Here is a 22,020-nt window from a genome sequence, read left to right as displayed (position 1 = left end):
CCCCCCCCTCTCTCCCCCCACTCCTCTCTCCACCCCCTTCCTCCCCCTCTCCTCTCTCTTCCCCCCCTCCTCCTCCTCCCCCTCATCGGCAACCCGCTGTCTTCCCTTCACATAAAAGGTAGGACTTCTATTTTTTATTTATTATTGATTGATTGATTGCTTATTACTTTGGTCTTGGTGCTTTAGGTGCAGGGTTCCTTCTATTTTTTTATTTGTTAATTAATTGCTTTTTGTGCTTTGTTTAGTGCTTTGTAAATCTTGGTGCTTTCCTTGTATTTTTTTATTTGTTATTGAATGCTTATTTTTGTGCTTTGTTCAGTTTTTGTGCTTTAAATGTACTGCTTTGTTTAGTGCTTTAAATGTACTTATGCTTCTTTAATGTTGTTGTGAAGGTGTTTAGTGCTTTGGAAAATCCTCTAACTTCCCTTTCCCCCCTTATCTCTGGCTACTTGCGCCTGATTTCTAAAGTGTCCGCAAGGTTTTCCTGAGCGTACAAAAGTAGACACATACGCTGGCCTAAGTTATTTTGGAGTAACTGTTGGCTGTCTAAACTTGCTTAAATGGCCAAAACAGGCGTAAGTGGTTGGTAACGCCCCCTTTTGGAAAAAAAACTGAACTAAAAAGAAACTGAACTAACTCACTGAAACTGGAGCAAACTAAATGTGGAGAAGTGATTTTTAAGATACTCCAAAAATAACTAGTTGCTCAAAAAAAATAGGAGCAACTCCTGTGGAAACTTGACCGCAATGACTGAGAAAGACCATTTAACTGTGCATGATGTTAAGGAACAAATATTCAAACATGATTTCCCTCATGGAACAAAAGCAATAATTCAACAATAAAAATCTCTCTCCTTGGCACCAAACTAATAGGATAATCTTGGTCATTAGTCTAAGAATGTCACATGGACTTTTCTTTTTTTGCTCCCAGTGCTATATTTAAAGAAATAAGTCTTAATACTATTTTTAAATCTACAGGAACAACATTCGATTTGTATAGGTATATCTTCTCTAAAGTTAGCATGCACTAAAACTCTTATTTTGACTTAAGAAAGACTTTAGCAAAGTTGAACTACTTTAGTGAGATGTTAGATAAAATTATGGATGGAAGAGAAATACATAAGTCTCTATGTTATACTAAATCAGATGTTATAATTTGCTATGACAGAAAATTTCAAGTAGTTTATGGTGGTCATTTGAACTCAAATTAAATTATAGCCTTATATTTTTTTACCACTCTTACTGAATCTGCTAAAGACTGAATACAATTCTGCTAATGACCATTTCAAACAGTTTACAAGTTGTACAAAGTGAATGTGAGAAGTCATTGTAATATTGTCACTGCTAAATTTCATATGATTCACAGAAGGTAACTATTTTGTAGTTGTAAAATATTATACCTATTATCAACATCAAATGTATTGAAAAATAAACTACTTTTTTTGTTAAACTTTCACAGTATGTTTTACATGTGCTTACTTCAACTTACAATCTTTAGGTAGTTAAGAAAAATCCTACACACCTACAGACAAAGACCTCACCTGATAAGCCTCCATGTTAGGTGTGACTCTTCCATGATCAATCACCTGTGATGGCAAAAAGTGGAACTGAATATCAGGATGAGTTACACCAGAATGACTTCTGACAAAGCCACCAGTTTCCAAGTGAGCAGTAGCTGCCTCGCCTGAAGAAATGGAAATATTCTGAATTAAAAATTAGTTAGCAACTAAAACTGGTTGTATCAAAATAATAGGTATGGTTAGAAAATCGTATCTGTTCATAATTTTACATCATGAATGGTTTCACAGTTTGGTGTGGTTAATATGTTTATGTGGTTTCATTACAGTAAATTGTTCTTTTCATGCATTCCTTCTGCATTGGATCTATTATAAAGCAAGGACATCATTGAAGACTCTTGCTTTCCTATTTGATTACATAGTATTTTCTTATATGCCGAAATAAGATAATTTATGTCTTATGCATCAAGGACATTTGTCCTATCTTAGTTCATGGTCTTCCAGAAAGATCCTCCAGTCCTCCAGTCATAGCATCCAATAGTTTCTTAAATGATTCAAAGATTTTCATCTCCCCCATCCTACGTGGACACCCAGTCCATATTTGATTATTCCTTTTGTTAAGGAGAACTGTGTGATATTCATCGGCTATTTGCCTTGCACCTGAAATTGGATCTCGTTGTGTCCATTTACCTCCAATTAGGACCAACCTCCCACACCCGAACCACGCTGGAAACACCAACATCATATTGGTTTGTATGCCCTAGAGTTGTCCTGGATTCAGCCTAGTGCCCCTTGAATATAGTAATAAGGGGCCTTGTGCCTGTCCCTTTACGTCCTTAAAGGGACTGTTGGAGGCTACCAGATAAATTTCAACTTTTTAAAACTTACCAAACGTGGGGCGAGGAAGAGCCTCCATAGCTCGGCCCCCTATCGACCTTGTCTCCTTCCTGCCAGGATCTACCTGAAGGCCATTGTATATATCACAACGGCATGAAATTCATCTCCGCTTCGTCAGCGAGCTGCCTGGAGACACCGCGGTGGGCGTCTAAAACTCGCCAGACATTAAAATGAGGCATGCGGTCCAATATTGATTGGGACTAAGACCTACCTGTTCTGGTGCAGGGATCGTTCCTCCCTGCGTCCAATTTGCCCTGGTTTAGCGGTGGGAACAATTTTCTAATGCTGTATCCTCTTCTCCTACTCTCAGTTTAGTTTGAAGTAATTTTCTGAATCTACATTTTCTATACCGTTTACTATCTTATATACTTCTATAAGATCACCTCTCAGTTACTTCTTACTATAGTAAGCACCTTGGAACATCTTACTACATTACATGTACCATTGAATTGCAAGTTGTTGTTGTACAGTACTTTAAGATTCATCTGCATTAAATTTCAAATGTCATTGTTCCACCCATTTTGTTCAACTCATTTTGTACTTCCTCAGCACACTCCTCAGAATTAATTGTCCTTCCAAGTTTGGTATGGTCTTCAAATTTGACTAGTTTGAACTGAGTTTATGAATTCAAGCCGCTAATTGTAAATTAGAAACAATAGCGGCCCAAACAACCACCTCTGGAATAGGAACATAGGAACAGGAGTAAATCATTGAACCCCTTGAGCCTGTTCCACCATTCAATGAGATCATGGCTGATCTGCGACCTAACCTTTGGCAACCTTTAGTTAACAAAAAGCTATCAATTTCAGATTTAAAATTAACAATTGATCTAGCATCAATTGCCATTGCAGAAGAGAGTTCCAAACTTCTACCACTCTTTATGTATAGAAGTGTTTCCTAATTTCACTCCTAAAAGGTCTGGCTCTAATTTTTAGACTATGCTCTCTATTCCTAGACTCCCCAATCAGCGGAAATAGTTTATTCCTATCTACCCTATCTGTTCCCCTTAATATTTTGAAAACTTCGATGAGATCACTTCTTAACCCCTTAACTAAATTCTAGGGAATACAACCTTAATTTGTGTAATTTCTCCTCGTAACTTAACCCTTGAACTCCAGGTATCATTCTGGTAAACGTACGATGCACTCCCTCGAAGGTCAATTTATCCTTCCTAAGGTGTGGTGCACTGAATTTCTCAGTACTCCAGGTGTGGTCTAACCCGTGTTTTGTATACCTGCAGCATAACTTCTACCCCCTTGTATTCTAGTCCTCTAGATATAAAGACCAGCATTTCATTAGTCTTTTTATTTTCTGTACCTGTTCATGACATTTTAATGATCTATGTACCTGGACCCCCAAGTCTCTTTGGACCTCCACGGTTTTTAGCTTTTCACCATTTAGAAAGTACCCTGTTCTATCCTTTTTAGGTCCAAAGTGAATGACCTTACATTTGCCTACATCCAGATCCATTTGCTGCAGTTTCGCCAATTCACTTAATCTATCCATATCCCTTTGTAATTTTTATGCTTTCATCTCATCATAGGCAGTCCCTCGGAATACTTGCTTTCACTCCTGAAGTGAGTTCTTTGGTGGCTGAACAGTCCAATACGAGAGCCACAGACTCTGTCACAGGTGGGACAGATAGTCGTTAAGGGAAGGGGTGGGTGGGACTGGTTTGCCGCACGCTTTCTGCTGCCTGCGCTTGATTTCTGCATGCTCTCGGCGACAAGACTCAAGGTGCTCAGCACACTCCTGGATGCACTTCCTCAACTTAGAGTGGTCTTGAGCCAGGGACTCTCAGGTGTCAGTGGGGATGTCGCACTTTATCAGGGAGGCTTTGAGGGTGTCCTTGTAACATTTCCGCTGCCTTTGGCTCGTTTGCTGTGAAGGAGCACCGAGTAGAACACTTGCTTTGGGAGTCTTGTGTCTGGCATGCAAACTATGTGGTCTGCCCAGCGGAGCTGATCGAGTGTGGTCAGTGCTTCAATGCTGGTGATGTTAGCCTGGATGAGGTCGCTGATGTTGGTGCGCCTGTCCTCCCAGGGGATTTGTAGGATCTTCCGGAGACATCGTTGGTGGTATTTCTCCAGCGACTTGTCGCTGTACATGGTCCATGTCTCTGAGCCATACAGGAGGGCAGGTATTACTACAGCCCTGTAGAACATGAGCTTGGTGGCAGTTTTGAGGGCCTGGTTTTCAAACACTCTTTTCCTCAGGCGGCCGAAGGCTGCACTGGTGTCACTGGTCGGCAGTGTTGGATCTCGTCATCGATGCCTGCTCTTGTTGATAGGAGGCTCCCGAGATATGGGAAGTGGTCCATGTTGTGCAGAGCCGCGCCGTGGATCTTGATGACTGGAAGGTAGTGCTGTGCGGTGAGGACAGGCTGATGGAGGACTTTTTGTCTTACGGATGGTTAGCGTAAGGCCCATGCTTTCGTACGCCTCAGTAAATACGTCGACTATGTCCTGGAGTTCTGCCTCTGTATGTGCGCAGACACAGGCGTCGTCCGCGTATTGTAGTTCGACGACAGAGGTTGGGGTGGCCTTGGACCTGGCCTGGAAACGGCACAGGTTGAACACTGCCTACAATGCCACCTATCTTTGTGTCATCTGCAAATTTGGATATATGACTTTCTATGCCATCATCTAAATCGTTAATATGGTGGCCCCAACACACATCCTTATGGACACCACGAGTCACATTCTGCCTATTTGAGTACTTACCTATTATCCCTTCTGCCTATCTCCTGCCGTTCAACCAATTTCCTCACCAGGTCAATAATTTGCCCTCAATTCCATGGGCTTTCACCTTAGTTAACAGTCTCTTATGAGGGACTTTGTCAAATGCCTTCTGGAAGTCCATATAAATATCAATAGACATTCTTGCTATTGAGGGAGTGCAGCGAAGGTTCACCAGGTTGATTCCCGGGGTGGCGGGACTGACCTATCAAGAAAGACTGGATCAACTGGGCTTGTATTCACTGGAGTTCAGAAGAATGAGAGGGGACCTCATAGAAACGTTTAAAATTCTGACGGGGTTAGACAGGTTATATGCAGGAAGAATGTTCCCAATGTTGGGGAAGTCCAGAACCAGGGGACACAGTCTAAGGATAAGGGGTAAGCCATTTAGGACCGAGATGAGGAGGAATTTCTTCACCTAGAGAGTGGTGAACCTGTGGAATTCTCTACCACAGAAAGTTGTTGAGGCCAATTCACTAAATATATTCAAAAAGGAGTTAGATGAAGTCCTTACTACTAGGGGGATCAAGGGGTATGGCGAGAAAGCAGGAATGGGGTACTGAAGTTGCATGTTCAGCCATGAACTCATTGAATGGCGGTGCAGGCTAGAAGGGCCGAATGGCCTACTCCTGCACCTATTTTCTATGTTTCTATGTTTCTATGACATTCTCCTGTCCGCAACTTTAGTCACAACCTCAAAAAATTCAATCAGGTTTGTCAGGCATACCTACCTTTCACAAATCCATGCTGGCTCTTTCTACTCAACTGAAAATTTGAGAGGTGTTCAGTCACCCTATCCTTAATTACAGATTCTAGCAAATTCCCGACAACAGATGTTAGGCTAACTGGTCTATAATTCCCTGGTTTCCCTCTCTCGCAATTCTTAAATAGCGGAGTGACATGCGCAATTTTCCAATCTAAAGGAACAGTTGCTGAATTGAGAGAACTTTGGAAGATTATAGTAAGGTCATCGGCAATGTGCTCACCGACTTCCTTTAAAACCCAGGGATGGAAACCATCGGGTCCTGGGGATTTGTCACTCTTTAGTGCCATTATTTTCTTCATTACTTGCATTAATTTTATTGAGCCCGTCTCATTTAATATTAGTTTCCTTGGGATTTCTGGCACACTATCCTCTTGCTCTATTGTAAATACTGACGCAAAGTAATTATTCAACATGTCTGCCATTTCCTTATCATTGACAGTATCACCTCTTTCAGTTTTTAAGAGGCCAACATTGCTCTTTTACCTAATTTAATTGTAAAAATTCTTACTGTTTTGTGACCCTTTGCTGTTCTTTGTTTTTTTCCCATTTACCACGATCTGTGCTTTTTTTTTGCATTTTTACATGCTCTTTCCTTTAGTTTTATGCCATCCCTTACCTCTTTAGCCATTCATGCTGTATTTTTGGCAAGTAGAGCTCTTGCCCCTCGGGAGTATAAACTGGTTCTGTATCACCTCAAATTCTTTTTTCAGCACCTCCTATTGATCTTCTGTCATTTTTCCCATTAACAGATTTGCTCAATTTAGTGTGGATAGTCTTGGTCTGTTTCGGTTACACACATCTAGAATCTTAGTAGTTGTTTCGTGTTTCTCCCTTTCAAACGCTAAGTTGAATTTGATCATATTATGATCGCTATTTGATAAATGTTCACGTATAGTTAAGGTGTTGACTAAACCTAATATGGAACGCCTCCTTGTTGCCTCTAGGACATATTGTTGCAGAAAACTATCCCGGACACACTCAAGAAATTCACTCCCTTTCTGACAGGTGCTTGTCTGCTTATCCCAATCTATATGAAAGTTCAAATCCCCCGTTAAAACCACTCTGCCTTTGCTACACGCTTGTCTAATCTCTGCATTTATATAATCCAACACTTCACAGCTGCTACCAGAGGGTCTATACACAACTTCCACTACAGTCTTAAATCCTTTCCTATTTCTTAATTTCACCCATAAAGTCTCCACTGCCTGCTTACCTCTCTTTATATCCTCTTGTCATTAAAGTAATGTAATCCTTAATTACTAAGGATACTCCTCCCCCTCTGCCATTTTCCCTATCGTTCCTGTAGACCTTATAACCTGGTACAGGTTGAATCTCTCTTATCCGGCACCACCCCTCATCCGGCACCATTCCTGGACACCGGGTGGCGCACGCGCAGAACATGGCCGGTCAAAATCCTTACTTCCCCGGCCTCAGAACATACATTAAAAAAAAATTTGGACAGGGTACTCGATGTCGGGGTTATCGGCTGCCTCCTTCTCTTCATCCTGCTGGAACTCCTGCAGCCACAGTCCTCGTGCTGGCCGCTCCTCCCCACAGCGCTCCGCTCCAGGGGGTAAGGCTGGTGGGCCGCATCCTCGGGCCGGCCACTCCTCCGCTCAACGCTCCGCTCCGGGAGGTTGGGCCGGCGGGCCACGTTCTTCGGCCGGCCGCTCCTCTGCTCAGCGTTCCCTCCTGGGGGGGTGGGGGGATGGTTGGGCCAATGGGCCGGGTCCTCGGGTTGGCCGCTGCTCCTCCGCTCAGCCCTCCCTCTGGCGGGGGGAGGCAGGGGGGTCAGACCGGCGGGCCACGTCCTCAGGCCCACTTGGGCCGCGACAACTCTTCGGGGCCTGCCCGCCCACCGACACTTCAGGCCCACTTTGCCGCGCCGACTCTTCGGGGCACGCTCGGGCTGCGCCGACACGGGGCCTCCCCCCACCGACCTCGGGCTACCTCCCCTCCTCCCCCGGGCCGATGACCTCCCCTCGTCCGGCAAAATCCCTCATTTGGCACAGACCCGGTCCCGTGGGTGCCGGATAAGGAAGGTTCAATCTGTATATTTAAATCCCAGTATTGACCATCTTGTAGCTATGTCTCAGTAATGGCTACCATATCATACCCTCCAATTTGAATTTGTGCCTGCAGTTTGTTCAATTTATTCCTTTTTACTCAGTGCGTTTGCATAAATAATGCTTATTTGGGCCACACACCTTAGCCTGTCCTTCAGTTCTAATGTTCTACTCAAATGGTTCTCATTTCTTTCTTCTGGTTTAATTACTTGACATCTTTTAGTTTTCCCTTTACCTGTAGTGCCCAAAGCATAATTTCTGACTTTTATGGTACTCTTTCCCTTTCATTTGTTTTTGAATTATTATTTGTACTCCAAATTCCACATGAGCATCCCCCTTCTCTCCCCCCCACCCCATTACTAGTCCTTGTGACCAACCTATTGGTCCTTTCCACTCGTACACTGGTCCCAGACCAGTTTAGGTATACATCGTCCCAATGGTACAGTTCCTTCCTGTCCCAATACTGGTACCAGTGTCCCATGAAATGGAACCCCTCTTTCCTACATCACTCCTTTAGCCACATGTTCACTTCACTAATCAGCTTATCGTATGCCAATTTGCACGTGGCTCAGGTAATAATCCAGAGATTATAACCCTTGAGGTCCTGTTCTTTAATTTAGCTCCTAGTTCCTGGTACGCCCTAAACAGGACCTCTTGCCTATTCCCAACATGGACCACAATGATTGGATCCTCCCCCTCCCTCTCCAATATCCTTTCAAGCCAGTTCGAGATGTCCCTCAGCCTGGCACCAGGTAGACAACATACCATGTGGGACTCTCAATCTTGCTTACAAAGGATACTATCTGCCCCCCTAATTATAGAACCCTTGCAACTACCACATTTCGCTTCCTCCCCTCCCCTTAGGGCAGTCTCCTGCCCCAAAGTACCATGGTCTGCATTCTGGCTGTCCTTCCGACAGTCATTATCCTTATCCTCACAGGTAGCAAGTACATTGTACCTGTTGGACAGGATCAATTTCTGTGGATCCTCATTCTCTTTCTTCCCCAGGTTCCCCTTACTCTGCGCACTATCGGTCACACTAATCCCACACTCAGCACCTCCCCCAACAACATAACTCCTCTAACAGGTAACCCGCTGTTTTCTATCCTTCATGTGATGCAGTCACATCAGCAATACCAAGCCAAAAGTCTGTACCAAGATCTGTTTACAGGAACCAATATTAGACCACTGAGGAAAAAGACTCTTCTATAAAATCCCCAAATTGTAATAAGCATCAATTTAAAAATTGGCAATTTGATCCAGCAGTAAATATTGAAAAGTTATCCTATTTTTATTGCCACACTTTTTCTAAAAACTGAGAGGTAAAAGGAACTAGATAACTGGATTAAAATGAAAAGAAAAGAAAATCAGAAAGCGTTCTGTAAGCACATTGGAAAGAAACGTAAGTCAGTATCTGGAAAGGAAAATCTGGGGGTAATCTTAACTTTGATCACCAAGCAGAAAATGGATGATAAGAAATTAACAGCCCGTATCTGATATAACATTAACTTTATTTATTGTAATGGAAATTCTTTGAACATACAGTGGTTGAAGTCACATGTCTGGGCACTAAAATCTTTTAGAACTCCAGGCTTTTGGTGAGCTACAACTGACCTCGTCTCTTCTACCAATACTGCCAAGAAAAGCAGAGAAAAATAAATGGTGATTACAACCAACTTTCCTACCTCCCCAAGCCCTACAGCAACTCCCCACCACCACTGTAATTCAGAACAGGAAAACAGGGCATCACACGGTTACTCCACTTTCATCGGGCATAAATAAACCTGGTTGACTTCCACCTGTAACACTACCCCAGATGTGAAAATACAGCCCAACATTTGTTTGATGGTTTCAAAACTCTTGGCAATTAACAGATATAAAGCAAAGTATAGTAAACAAAATAAACTTGCAACACAAGATATGGCATGAAAGCCCATTAAACATATTCCTGTCGACATCTCATGCATAATTTGCACTACCATGGCCTATTTATGACCCATTTCCCCTCCTAATAGATGAATAATAACAGATAAAGTCTGTAAAACTAGAATTACTTAATGATCCTAAAATATTGGCATTTATGCCAAGACCCAAGTACTGGAAGGTAACCAAATTTTACCTGTGAACTTCCAAAGCCATTCCAGGCCAACCTGGATCATCTTGATGGATTTTTGGGATTGATATAGTGTAATAGGTTCAGTGCATTTTTGTTGCACGTATAATTCTAGATGATCTTGCAGATTCTGGCCCACACCTAGGAGCAAAATAGTTTCTTTAAAGTGTACAGTTCTAACCATCTAACTGTAGCAACCATCACCAGAGCATGAATTATTTCAAATGAACTAACTTAATGCCTTTACATTTTCTCAGAATACTTCAATTATTACCAGGATGGTGGCAAACGACAGGAATTCCCAGTGCTTTAAGGTCATCTGCATTACCAACCCCAGATAACATAAGAAGCTGGGGTGAGTTAATTGGGCCTCCACTTAGGATCACGTCCTTGTTGGCATAGACCTAAGAAATAAGCAAACCATATTATAATTACTTAATACCAGAATACATGACCCATATCATCAATACTTCAGCTAAGCCGCTTCATTTAATATTTTCAAAAATATAGGCACATCAATAGAAAATAATGAACATTAGAAGTGGTATACCTTCAGAACTAAGACAGCCCTTGGTCACAATACAAACCAAATGTAAGAGACAATGTGAAACATATTGTCAAGCAAAATTAGTTGAGGCAGAGTTGATTATCTCCTTCAAAAACTAGCTATATAAAAATCAGGTTGAACACAGTATTGGAAGTTATTGGGATTTAAACTGAAGTGATCAAATATTGTGCAGGGTACATGGGGAGGGAGGAAGGAGAAGAGAATGTTGTCTGTAGAAAGTAGCAGGTATGTACTGAATAATGGAGAATTGAGGGTGGATGAATACACTTTAGGAATGAGGAGTTATTTGTACAGAACTTTTTTTCTTCAGGCGATAAATGTAAGGGGTAGAGTCCACAATAGGAAAGACTGTCCATAGTCAATGCAATAAGCTGGCTTTCTGCTTGAATGGCATATCTTGTTCAATACTTTAGGTTCTTTATTTTCAAATAGTTAGATATGGTATGCAGGGACAATCAGGTAATATTTTGTGACATAGAATAGAGTAATTTGGATTTATTTTGAAAACTTTAAATACTGCAGGACTGATATGTATAATTTTATTTCCAATTCCATTTGTACAATCTCAAAATACACAACTTAAAACCTTTTTGAGAAAAGTCAATGTATTTTATCTTCAATGTTTTCTCATATCAAGCTTTCATATTTGTTGGATTTTAGAGATCAAGTTAAGAAGATTGAAAATGTAACATCTATCTGAGAACTCTTGGGTGAAAGGAGAGTTGTATATTAGGTGGAATAACAGAGTCTGAGTGCAGATAACTATCAGCAAAGAGGTCTTTTGAATCTGACCCTGATTACCGCCAAGAATTGGAATTTTATTTTCTAAAAAGACCTATAGGTTGAAATCACTTGTAGGAAATTATAAGTATTGCTGAAACATGGTTGGATGTTAATGATGGTTCAAAACTCGAACATCCAGTACAAGGCAATCGCTTGATCATCAGCCCATCCACCACCTTAAACATCCACTCCCTCCACCACCATGGGAACACCATCGCCTCCAAGTCGCACACCATCCCGACTTGGACATATATCTCCGATCCTTCATCGTCGCTAGGTCAAAATCCTGGAACTCCCTACCCAACAGCACTGTCGTTCAAGAAGGTGGTTCACCATCACCTTCTCAAGGGTAACTAGGAATAGACAATAAACACTGGTATTGCTAGAGATGCCCACATCGCAAGAATGAATTAAAAAAACACTTAAAATTGTAAGAGATTTTGGAGAGTAGCAGTACAGAAAAAAGATGTCTCTATATTTTGTTGAAGACTTTACTGTTCTAGAAAGAGATGATTTTAGTCCATCAACTGAAGCTATCTGGATTCAATTGGAACAAACAATGGTGGCAAATTGATCATTGGTACTTGCTATATACTTCCAAGTCAAGGGGGTATTGTGATGAGCCATTTTGGACATAAACTACAAAATCATCTGAGCTGAATAATAATTGCATAACAGGAGATTTTAACTTCCCAAGTATTCAATGGTACAATGGTGAGTCAATGAGTCATTATCGTGACGGAGGTGCGGCGAATGAGGGTACGGGGCCCAGAAGAGCCGAGAGCCCAAGGTAAACACGGACCTGCCCACACTGCGAGATGTGTGCGCACTAGGTCCGTGCAACAGAGCAGGTCTCCAGTTGTTCTGGTCAATCCTTGCCACTGGATAAAGGCCTAGCTCGGTCAAGCCCAATGAACAATTTGCCAGTGTGGTGGCTGATGTGCAATGGCCACCACACGTTAAAAAAAATTCACGCACAGACATCTTCCACCCCATCAACTGGAGTTCAGGACTGGAACATCGGGTCCTTCATTGATACATCTGTGAACTCATGTAGAAGCAAGTCATCCTCGTTCGAGCGACTGCCTATGATGATGAAGGGCAAGTCAGCTGAAAGATTTGTAGAATTATAAAATGACTGTTTTCAAACACAGCATGTTAAGGAGGAGAGATGGGGTAATTGGTTGCTGGATTTAGTCTTTCGTAATGACCCCAATATAGTATTCAACCTCCATGTGGGCAACAGTGGCTACAATATTATTAGATTCATGCTGATCAGTCACAGAAAAGTTGCCAAAGATTCAATGTTAGCACCTGAATTCAAAACGCTAAATTTGCAACAACAAAATCCCTATCGGCAGGGACAGTAATAATAGATGAAAAATGGACTATCTTTAAAACCATTCTAAATGAAAAGGAAGCCATATACATCCCCGAGTAGTAAAACCAATCCAGGGTGGCTAACTCGTCATGTACAAGGACTAATCAAACTTAAGCAGAAAATGTTTTACAGATTAAAGAAACAATTCTCAAGAGAATAGGTATCATGCTCAACTTAAGATAAAGAAAACTGCTATCAAAGGAACCAAAAGGTCAGTGAAAAAAGTTGCAGATAATTGCTGTAGCAATAGTAAAACCTTTTTAAATTATGTTCGGAGTCAGAGGATGATAAAAGATTGCATAGAGCCAATCCTTCAAATTAAGTGGTCCAATTGTTCTTTTCTTTAAAAAAAACATTGGACCTACATATTAAAAAAAAAACACCCTTCTCTGCCAGTGGATACAGATTTGCTACAAATGCTCAACAGAAGGTAGGTGGGATGTTCGGTAATGTACCTCGTGGTCATTATTGTCTTTTGGAACTCGTTTTTGATCACCTTTGGGGGTCGGCGATGAATTTCTCAGAATTCCTTTTTCTTTGAATTGATCTAGATTTTTTTTTAATGTTTTTTTTTGCCTCTTCCAGGATATTGTATGGCTGCTAGTGGTTGGGGAGTATTGGGATTGTGTTGATCAGTCGCAACATGGATAAGTAACACAAACTCAATGGACCTGCTGATCTTTTTCTGTCTGTCTTTTCGCATCTTTATATTTTCTAGTTTTGCAGTGCCCACCCACATCACACTGCAGACTTCACAATCTGCTGCTGGTGCAAAACAATCTACAGTGTTTTAAAAATCTTATCTCTGCAGGCATTTCCCAACTCCAAAAATCTTGCTACCCATCATGTTTTGCTCACACGTTTAAGCCATAGATCTACTGATATTATTAGATGGCTGTGAATAAAAAAGTCTGCAGCATTTGGATTATGCCATAACCTATGGAAGTAGGGCTGTCAACTCTGGTTGGACATAATCAGGAAAGATTCACCAGATGACACCGTGCCTCCAACCATCCTGTCCCCACCATTGGTCACCCAATATATACGTCCTCACATTGCCCCGCCAATTAGAAAACAGACTCTTGTTACCTAACTGATTGATCCTTGACTAAGTCTCAACAGCCATTTCCCTAGTTCCAATTTAAAAAAAATAATAAATGAAAGTGTTCAAAGAAAATGAAAAATTCTTTTCAGGATTTTTCTCATGGGTTGCTTGCAACAGGTATATTAATCTTTGATTCCTGGAGACACCAGGACAATCTTGGCAGATTGGAAACCCTCGTGTAAAAATGAAGTTTGAACAACAACTCGATCAGACAGTTGAAATCGCAATGCGAGCTATTGGTAACAAGCATGAAATTTCTCCGCCTGCTATTAAACAAAGGTTACCGAAACGGCTCTCATCAAAGTCACAAATAACATCCTTTGTGACTGTGACAAAGGCAAACTATCCCTCTTTGTCCTTATTGACTTGTCTGCAGCCTTTGACATGGTTGACCACTCTATCCTTCTCCAACGCCTCTCCACCGTCGTCCAACTGGGTGAGACTGCATTCGCCTGATTCCATTCTTATCTATAGTAACATAGAAAATAGGTGCAGGAATAGACTATTCGGCCCTTCGAGCCTGCACCACCATTCAATATGATCATGGCTGATTATGCAACTTCAGTACCCCACTCCTGCTTTCTCTCCCTATCCCTTTAGCCGTAAGGGCCACATCTAACTTCCTTTTGAATATATCTAACGAATTGGCCTCAACAACTTTGTGGTAGAGAATTCCACAGGTTCACCACTCTCTGGGTGAAGAAGTTTCGCCTCATCTCGGTCCTAAATGGCTTACCCCTTATCCTTAGACTGTGACCCCTGGTTCTGGACTTGCCCAGCATCGGGAACATTCTTCCTGCATCTAACCTGTCCAATCCCATCAGAATTTTACATGCTTCTATGAGATCCCCTCTCATTCTTCGAAGTTCCAGTGAATATAAGCCGAGTCGATCCAGTCTTTCTTCATATGTCAGTCCTGCCATCCCGGGAATCAGTCTGGTGAACCTTCGCTGCACACCCTCAATAGCAAGAATCTCCTTCCTCAGATTAGGAGGCCAAAACTGTACACAATATTCAAGGTGTGGCCTCACCAAGGTCCTGTACAACTGCACTAAAACCTCCCTGCTCCGATACACAAATCCTCTCGCTATGAAGGCCAACATGCCATTTGCCGCCTTCAACGTCTGCTGTTCCTGCATGCCAACTTTCAATGACTGATGTACCATGACACCCAGGTCTCGTTGCACCTCCCCTTTTCCTAATTCAGACAATATTCACCATTCAGATAATATTCTGCCTTCCTGTTTTTGCCACCAAAGTGGATAACCTCACATTTATCTGCATTATACTGCATCTGCCATGCATTTTCCCACTCACCTAACCTGTCCAAGTCACCCTGCAGTCTCTTAGCATCCTCCTCACAGCTCACACTGCCACCCAGCTTAGTGTCATCTGCAAACTTGGAGATATTACATTCAATTCCTTCATCTAAATCATTAATATATATTGTAAATAGCTGGAGTCCCAGCACTGAACCTTGCGACACCCCACTAGTCACTACCTGCCATTCTGAAAAGGACCCGTTTATTCCTACTCTTTGCTTTCTGTCTGCCAACCAGTTCTCTATCCACGTCAATACATTACCCCCAATACATGTGCTTTAATTTTGCACACTAATCTCTTGTGTGGGACTTTGTCAAAAGCCTTTTGAAAGTCCAAAAACACCACATCCACTGGTTCTCCCTTGTCCACTCTACTAGTTACATCCTCAAAAAATTCCAGAAGATTTGTCAAGCATGATTTCCTTTTCATATATCCATGCTGACTTGGACCGATCCTGTTACTGCTTTCCAAATGCGCTGCTATTACATCTTTAATAATTGATTCCAACATTTTCCTCACTACCGATGTCAGGCTAACCGGTCGAAAAATCCCTGCTTTCTCTCTCCCTCCTTTTTTAAAAAGTGGGGTTACCTTAGCTATCCTCCAATCCATCGGAACTGATCCAGACTATGGAATGTTGGAAAACCACCATCAATGCATCCACTATTTCTAGGGCCACTTCCTGAAGTACTCTGGGATGCAGACTTTCAGGCCCTGGGGATTTATTGGTCTTCAATCCCATCAATTTCCCGAACATTACTTCCCACCTAATAAGGATTTCCCTAGTATTTCCAGGAGAATCACTTGCAACGGCTTCTCTTCCCACCCCCGCACATCGTTACCTCTGGTGTCCCCCAAGGATCTATCCTTGGTCCCCTCCTATTTCTCATCGACATGTTGCCCCTTGGCGACATCATCCGAAAACACAGCGTCAGTTCCCACATGTACGCTGATGACACCCAGCTCTACCTCACTACCACTTCTCTCGACCCCTCCACGGTCTCTAAATAGTTAGACTGCTTGTCCGACAGCCAGTTCAGGATAAGCAGAAATTTTCTCCAACTGAATATTGGGAAGACTGAAGCCATGGTTTTCAGTCCCCGCCACAAACTGCATTCTCTAGCCATTGACTCCATCTCTCTCCCCAACTCCTGTCTGAGGCTGAACCAGACTGTTCGCAACCTTGGTGTCATATTTGACCCTGAAATGAGCTTTTGACCACTTATTCGCAGCATAACTACGACCGTCTATTTCCACCTCCATAACATCGCCTGTCTCCACCCTTGCCTCAGCTCATCCACTGCTGAAGCCCTCATCCATGCCTTTATTATCTCTAGACTTGACTATTCCAACAAACTCCTGGCTGGCTTCCCACATTCTACCCTTCGTAAACTAGAGATGAACCAAAACTCGGCTGCCCCATCCTAACTCGCACCAAGTCCCGCTCATCTATCACCCCTGTGCTCGCTGACCTACATTGGCTTCCGGTTAAGCAATGCCTTGATTTCAAAATTATCACCCTTATTTTCAAATCCCTCCACGGCCTCGCCTCTCTATCTCTGTAATCTCCTCCAGCCCTACAACCCCCCCACCACCCCCCCACCCCACCCCACTCCCGAGATGTTTGACTCCTCTAATTCTGCCCTCTTGAGCATCCCTGATTATAATCGCTCAACCATTGGTGGCCCTGTCTTCTGTTGCCTAGGCCCCAAACTTTGGAATTCCCTGCCTAAACCTCTCTGCTTCTCTTTCCTCCTTCAAGATGCTCTTTAAAACATACCACTTTCACAAAGTTTTTGGTCACCTGCGCTAATTTCTACGTATGCGGCTTGGTGTCAAATTTTTATCTCATAACACTCCTGTGAAGTGCCTTGGGATGTTTCACTACGTTAAAGGCGCTTTATAAATACAACTTGTTGTTGTAATAAAGTATTCAAGCTATTCCGACTTCATTTTTTGTCTATGGAATCAGTATGGAGCTCTCAAACATCCTCATAATCTATTCGACTGATCAAATGTGGAAGTGGAAAATCACAAGGAAAGGTTCAATTACTGAGCGAGGCCTGTGGGAAATCAATGTCAAATAAGGTAATTTTTAAACACACCAAAAATAATCCAAACCTCATTTACATTGGTGGCTTCCTTCAGGGATATCTGGTTTATCCTGTTTAAATTCTGTGGGTCTGGGCGCTTGTAAAGGTGATCCTGAGTCATAACTTGAAATATAGATAAATGAATGGGTTCCTGAATTAAACTCCATGGTACACAGCTAAGCAGCCCACAAACACTGGGACGCCCCTGGTTTACTGGACGTTGCAGAGATCAGAATGTTCAAACATATGTACACAATATTCACAGCAAGACTCAAATTTAATCAAAGCAAAAAGAAATTAGCACAAGCTGCAGTCAATTGCACCAATCTTTCTCAAACCATTGTTGCTGTTCTTAACAATTTAGTTATCAATCTTCCTTATCGCCTTATGTATTTCTCTCTCATTATATTGCCTCATCAAGCCTTTGCTGCAGTACATCCTGTGGAACTTTCCCAAGCTGGAACTTGTAATGAAATTGTCAATTTGTTATTCCTTTTGGGAGTTGTTAATTCTTGAAGCCTGCTCTGCATCCAGTACTATATAATGTGGTCCTCAAGTGGCTGTAGTGCACCAGCATCGTTAACATAAGATTACATAGAATTTACAGCACAGAAGCAGGGCATTCAGCCCAAAAGATCCATGCTGCTGTTTATGCTCCACATGAGCCTCCTCCTATCCCTCTTCATCTAACCCCATCAGCATATCCTTCAATTTCTTTCTATCTCTTGTGCTCATCGAGCTTCCCCTAAATGCATCTATGCTATTTTCCTCAATTACTCCTTGTTGTAGCACGTTCCACATTTTTATCACTCTTTGGGTAAATAAGTTTCTCCTGAACTCGCTATTGGATTTATCGGCGATTATCTTACACTTACGGCCCCTAGTTTTGGACTCACCCACAAGTGGAAACATTTTCTCTACGTTTAACTTGAATTTGTGTATGTCTTTAACGTAACAAAAGAGTCCAAGGCTCTTCACATTATTAGGAAATGGCATTGATCAGGATGAAGATTTTGGCGTAGAAATTTCTTTCGGCCCATTTTCCAGCCTCAAGTGAGAGCTGCACACAGAGCAGGCAACCGTAGGTCGGAGGCTGGCCCGAAATTGAGCTTCGGGCCTCATTAACATTATTTGGGCGACCTGCCGGCATCTGTCATGCCTCCACAGGTAGCACTCCTGCTTCTCTTGGCTCCACAGCAAACTTTAAAATAAAACTTAGCGTTTTGGTGGCAGCGGCTTGCTAGGCCGCATTCACACCTGGTAAGCCGGAACAGAGTAGGCCAACGCCTGTCCTGCTCAGGGCATCCCAATTTCCCTGAGGGATCCTAAAACAGGCATTAGGCTCCTTGCATGTACTGATGAAGGGCCCAATGTCTGTTTTAGGTGGCCGCTTCAGGCGCCAGAATAACAGCCTGACCCAACAATGGCTCAAACTACTTTCAGGCATCCTTGGGGCGCAGGACATTGGTCCCTGAAACAGCCTCTCACGGTGCCTGTTTTATACCCGTAAAGTGGGCACAACAAGAGCCAATTCCTACCCCTTTAAGTTTAATGTGCTCGGAATGGACAAGCAGAAAAAGACAGGATCTGCAAAGGTTTGGATAAGTTGAATTTTGTAGAGAAAGGAAGACGGGAGGCAATAGGAATGTTGTAGTACTGGAGTCTGAAAGTGATTAGGCTATTTTTATATAAAGGCTGCAGTTGGAGGGGCTAATGTGGGTAATTGTGCAGAAAAGTTTCTGGTTCTTTAGTTGTAACTCACGCCAACATCGTTGTACCTCATGCCATCATCAACAGACAAGTGGGAAAGTTGAAAATCTGTCACTAGAGGCTCCATAAACCAAGGAAGCACTTTTCTGGGTGCAATGCCAACAAAAAGCAATACATCAATGCCGTTCCATAAATCTGAACAAAGGCGACATTGCTGTGAGCATATCCATAATCCACATTTAATTTGGAAAGCAAAAGATTATATGATCAGCTCAAAACAACGACTCATTGTTTTATCCCTATATTCCAGTTCAGGAACAAATAAGGCACAGTAATAGCGATATTATGCAAATTTACTGGTACAGTATCAAGGTCTGTGATGTTTTGACATCCATTTCCAGAATTACATAAGCATACACACATGCAATGACTGATGGGTAATGAACAAATGCTTGAAACAATTTTAATTTTATCTTTGTATATTTGACATCTTAGCAAGTTTTAAAAAGTAAAATGAAGTGAGACGCAGGAGCAGATTCTGTATGAAGTAACTTCAGTTATGTGGAGAAACTAAAGAAGCTGGGATTGTTCTTAGCAGAGCAGGTTAAGAGGAGATTTAATGGAGGTGTTCAAAATTATGAGGGGTTTTGATAGAGCAAATAAGGAATGTTCCCATTGGCAGGTGGGTTAGTAACCAGAGGACACAGATTTAAGATCATTGGTAAAAGAACCAGAGGGAGATTAGATTTTTTTCCCTCCACACAGTGCGTTCTTATGATCTGGAATGCATTGTCCGAAAGGGTGGTGGAAGCAGATTCAATAGTAACTTTCAAAAGGGAATTGGAGAATTCCTTGCAAAGAAAATAATTACAAGGCTGTGGGAGAATAGGACTAATTGGATAGCTCTATCAAAGAGCCAGCACAGGTACGAAGGGCCAAATTGCCCCCTTCTGTGCTATAAGATTCTATATATGGGGTTGAGGGGTGGGAGTGGGGGAGTCAGTTTGTGCCCCACAGTGGCTCCATCAATATTAATGGTACCTGATTATTTAGGCCAGTCCAGAGACATATTTGAGAGTCACTCAAGCTTTTGCAGCACTGCTCGAGAGTGAGGAAAAGCAGGTGTACTTCACCGACCCCCCCCCCGCCCCCCCCAAAGATAATCTGGCACAGTCAACCTCCTCCCACCCAATAAAACGCTGAACCCCTCTCGTGTGATCTGACTGCCCCCTCACCATCCAGCCCCCCCCCCCCGATCTCCAGACCGACCCGTAATCTCACCCCCACCCCGCCCCCCCAGCCCCCGATCTCCAGACCGACCCGTAATCTCACCCCCACCCCGCCCCCCCAGCCCCCGATCTCCAGACCGACCCGTAATCTCACCCCCGCCCCGCACCCCCCCCCCCCCAGCCCCCGATCTCCAGACCGACCCGTAATCTCACCCCCGCCCCGCCCCCCCCCAGTCCCTGATCTCCAGACCGACCCGTAATCTCACCCCCGCCCCGCACCCCCCCCCAGCCCCCGATCTCCAGACCGACCCGTAATCTCACCCCCACCCCGCCCCCCCCAGCCCTCGATCTCCAGACCGACCCGTAATCTCACCCCCGCCCCGCCCCCCCCCAGTCCCTGATCTCCAGACCGACCCGTAATCCCACCCCCGCCCCGCCCCCCCCCCAGCCCCCGATCTCCAGACCGACCCGTAATCTCACCCCCGCCCCGCCCCCCCCTAGCCCCCGATCTCCAGACCGACCCGTAATCTCACCCCCGCCCCGCCCCCCCCAGCCCCCGATCTCCAGACCGACCCGTAATCTCACCCCCGCCCCGCCCCCCCCCGCAGCCCCCGATCTCCAGACCGACCCGTAATCTCACCCCCGCCCCCCTACCTCGGCCTAAAGACTCTCGATATCCAGGCTGATACATGATCTCCCCTCCCCGGCAATTTGATGTGTGCCCTGATCTCCAGGCCGACCCACCATCTCCTCTGCAGCCCACAATCCAAAGCTCCTGACACGATTTCTCCCTCCCTCCTCTCTGCTCCCTGGCTGCGGCCTTCCCACCCGGCAGCCAGCCAGCCTCTCAATTTGGGTGCCGGCTGGAAAAAGGAGAATAAAAGTTAAAATGAAGCCCTGATGTTAAAATCGGCAGAACCTCCACGTTACCCGCATTTCCCAGCCACTGCAAAATCCAACAGCCCCAGTAAATATCGGGGCCAATGACTGATATGGTGGGAATGAGAGCATTGAATCCAGAAGTGAAAGCTGTTAAACAGATCAACAGCAGCGGGAATGTCACAATGGGTTGAATGGGAGTTAAGGAAAGTGCTCAGTATTGCTGGGGGACTGATGGATTACTCACGGGGGGCGCGGTGGGGGGGGGGCGGAGCGATTTTCAAATGTTGCCCACCCATTTTGCGCATGAAAAATAGGCAGCCAGCAGAAAAACTTGGGGGGTCGGTGATGGAAGTTTTGGCAGCCCCATGCAATTTTAGGTGAGCCTTTAATTAGGCACACACCATGCCTGCTCGTTTTGGAAAGAATACTGATTAAATATGCAAATTGGGATCCTCTGCCATACACCAGATCAGGGGACACAAATGTGATTCAGCACCCATTTTAAAGTCACACATTCTCTCATTTTTTATATTTGTATTATAAATCCCTATGTCTATATTTATAATATAAACTTGTCATGCTGTAATAACACCCTCCTATCAATGATAATTACGTGAAAAGTCTGCATAATCAGCCTCCATTATAAATGTGGAAATAGGAATTTAAAATACGTAGATAGGAAATGCACACAGATGTAAGATTTTTAATATATAACTAGTCGATCTTCTGTGGTTTTGCATACAGTAAGTGGAGAATATGGTCCCTCTCCTGCCTTTGTGTTGCTATTTCTCTCTACTTCTCAGGCTCGGTCTCTCTTTCTCTTCTGTTCATCTTAGCTCTTTTTACTTCT

General features: G+C 43.4%; 1 protein-coding gene across 5 annotated transcripts in view; it reads right to left on the bottom strand.

Annotated features, from left to right (window-relative positions):
• Positions 1-22,020, bottom strand: part of chdh (choline dehydrogenase) — a 69,907-nt gene that overhangs the window by 21,395 nt on the left and 26,492 nt on the right. For all 5 annotated transcript variants that reach the window (XM_070894700.1, XM_070894698.1, XM_070894701.1 and 2 more), the window contains 3 exons: positions 10,371-10,500; positions 10,103-10,237; positions 1,541-1,683 (listed from right to left, as the gene is read on the bottom strand). In XM_070894700.1, the coding sequence (XP_070750801.1) occupies positions 1,541-1,683; positions 10,103-10,237; positions 10,371-10,500 (408 nt within the window). The remainder of the gene's footprint in view (positions 1-1,540; positions 1,684-10,102; positions 10,238-10,370; positions 10,501-22,020) is intronic.

The sequence above is a fragment of the Pristiophorus japonicus genome, chromosome 12 (assembly GCF_044704955.1).
Source record: "Pristiophorus japonicus isolate sPriJap1 chromosome 12, sPriJap1.hap1, whole genome shotgun sequence".
Taxonomy (NCBI): domain Eukaryota; kingdom Metazoa; phylum Chordata; class Chondrichthyes; family Pristiophoridae; genus Pristiophorus; species Pristiophorus japonicus.
This window is presented reverse-complemented; position numbering and strand designations above follow the sequence as displayed.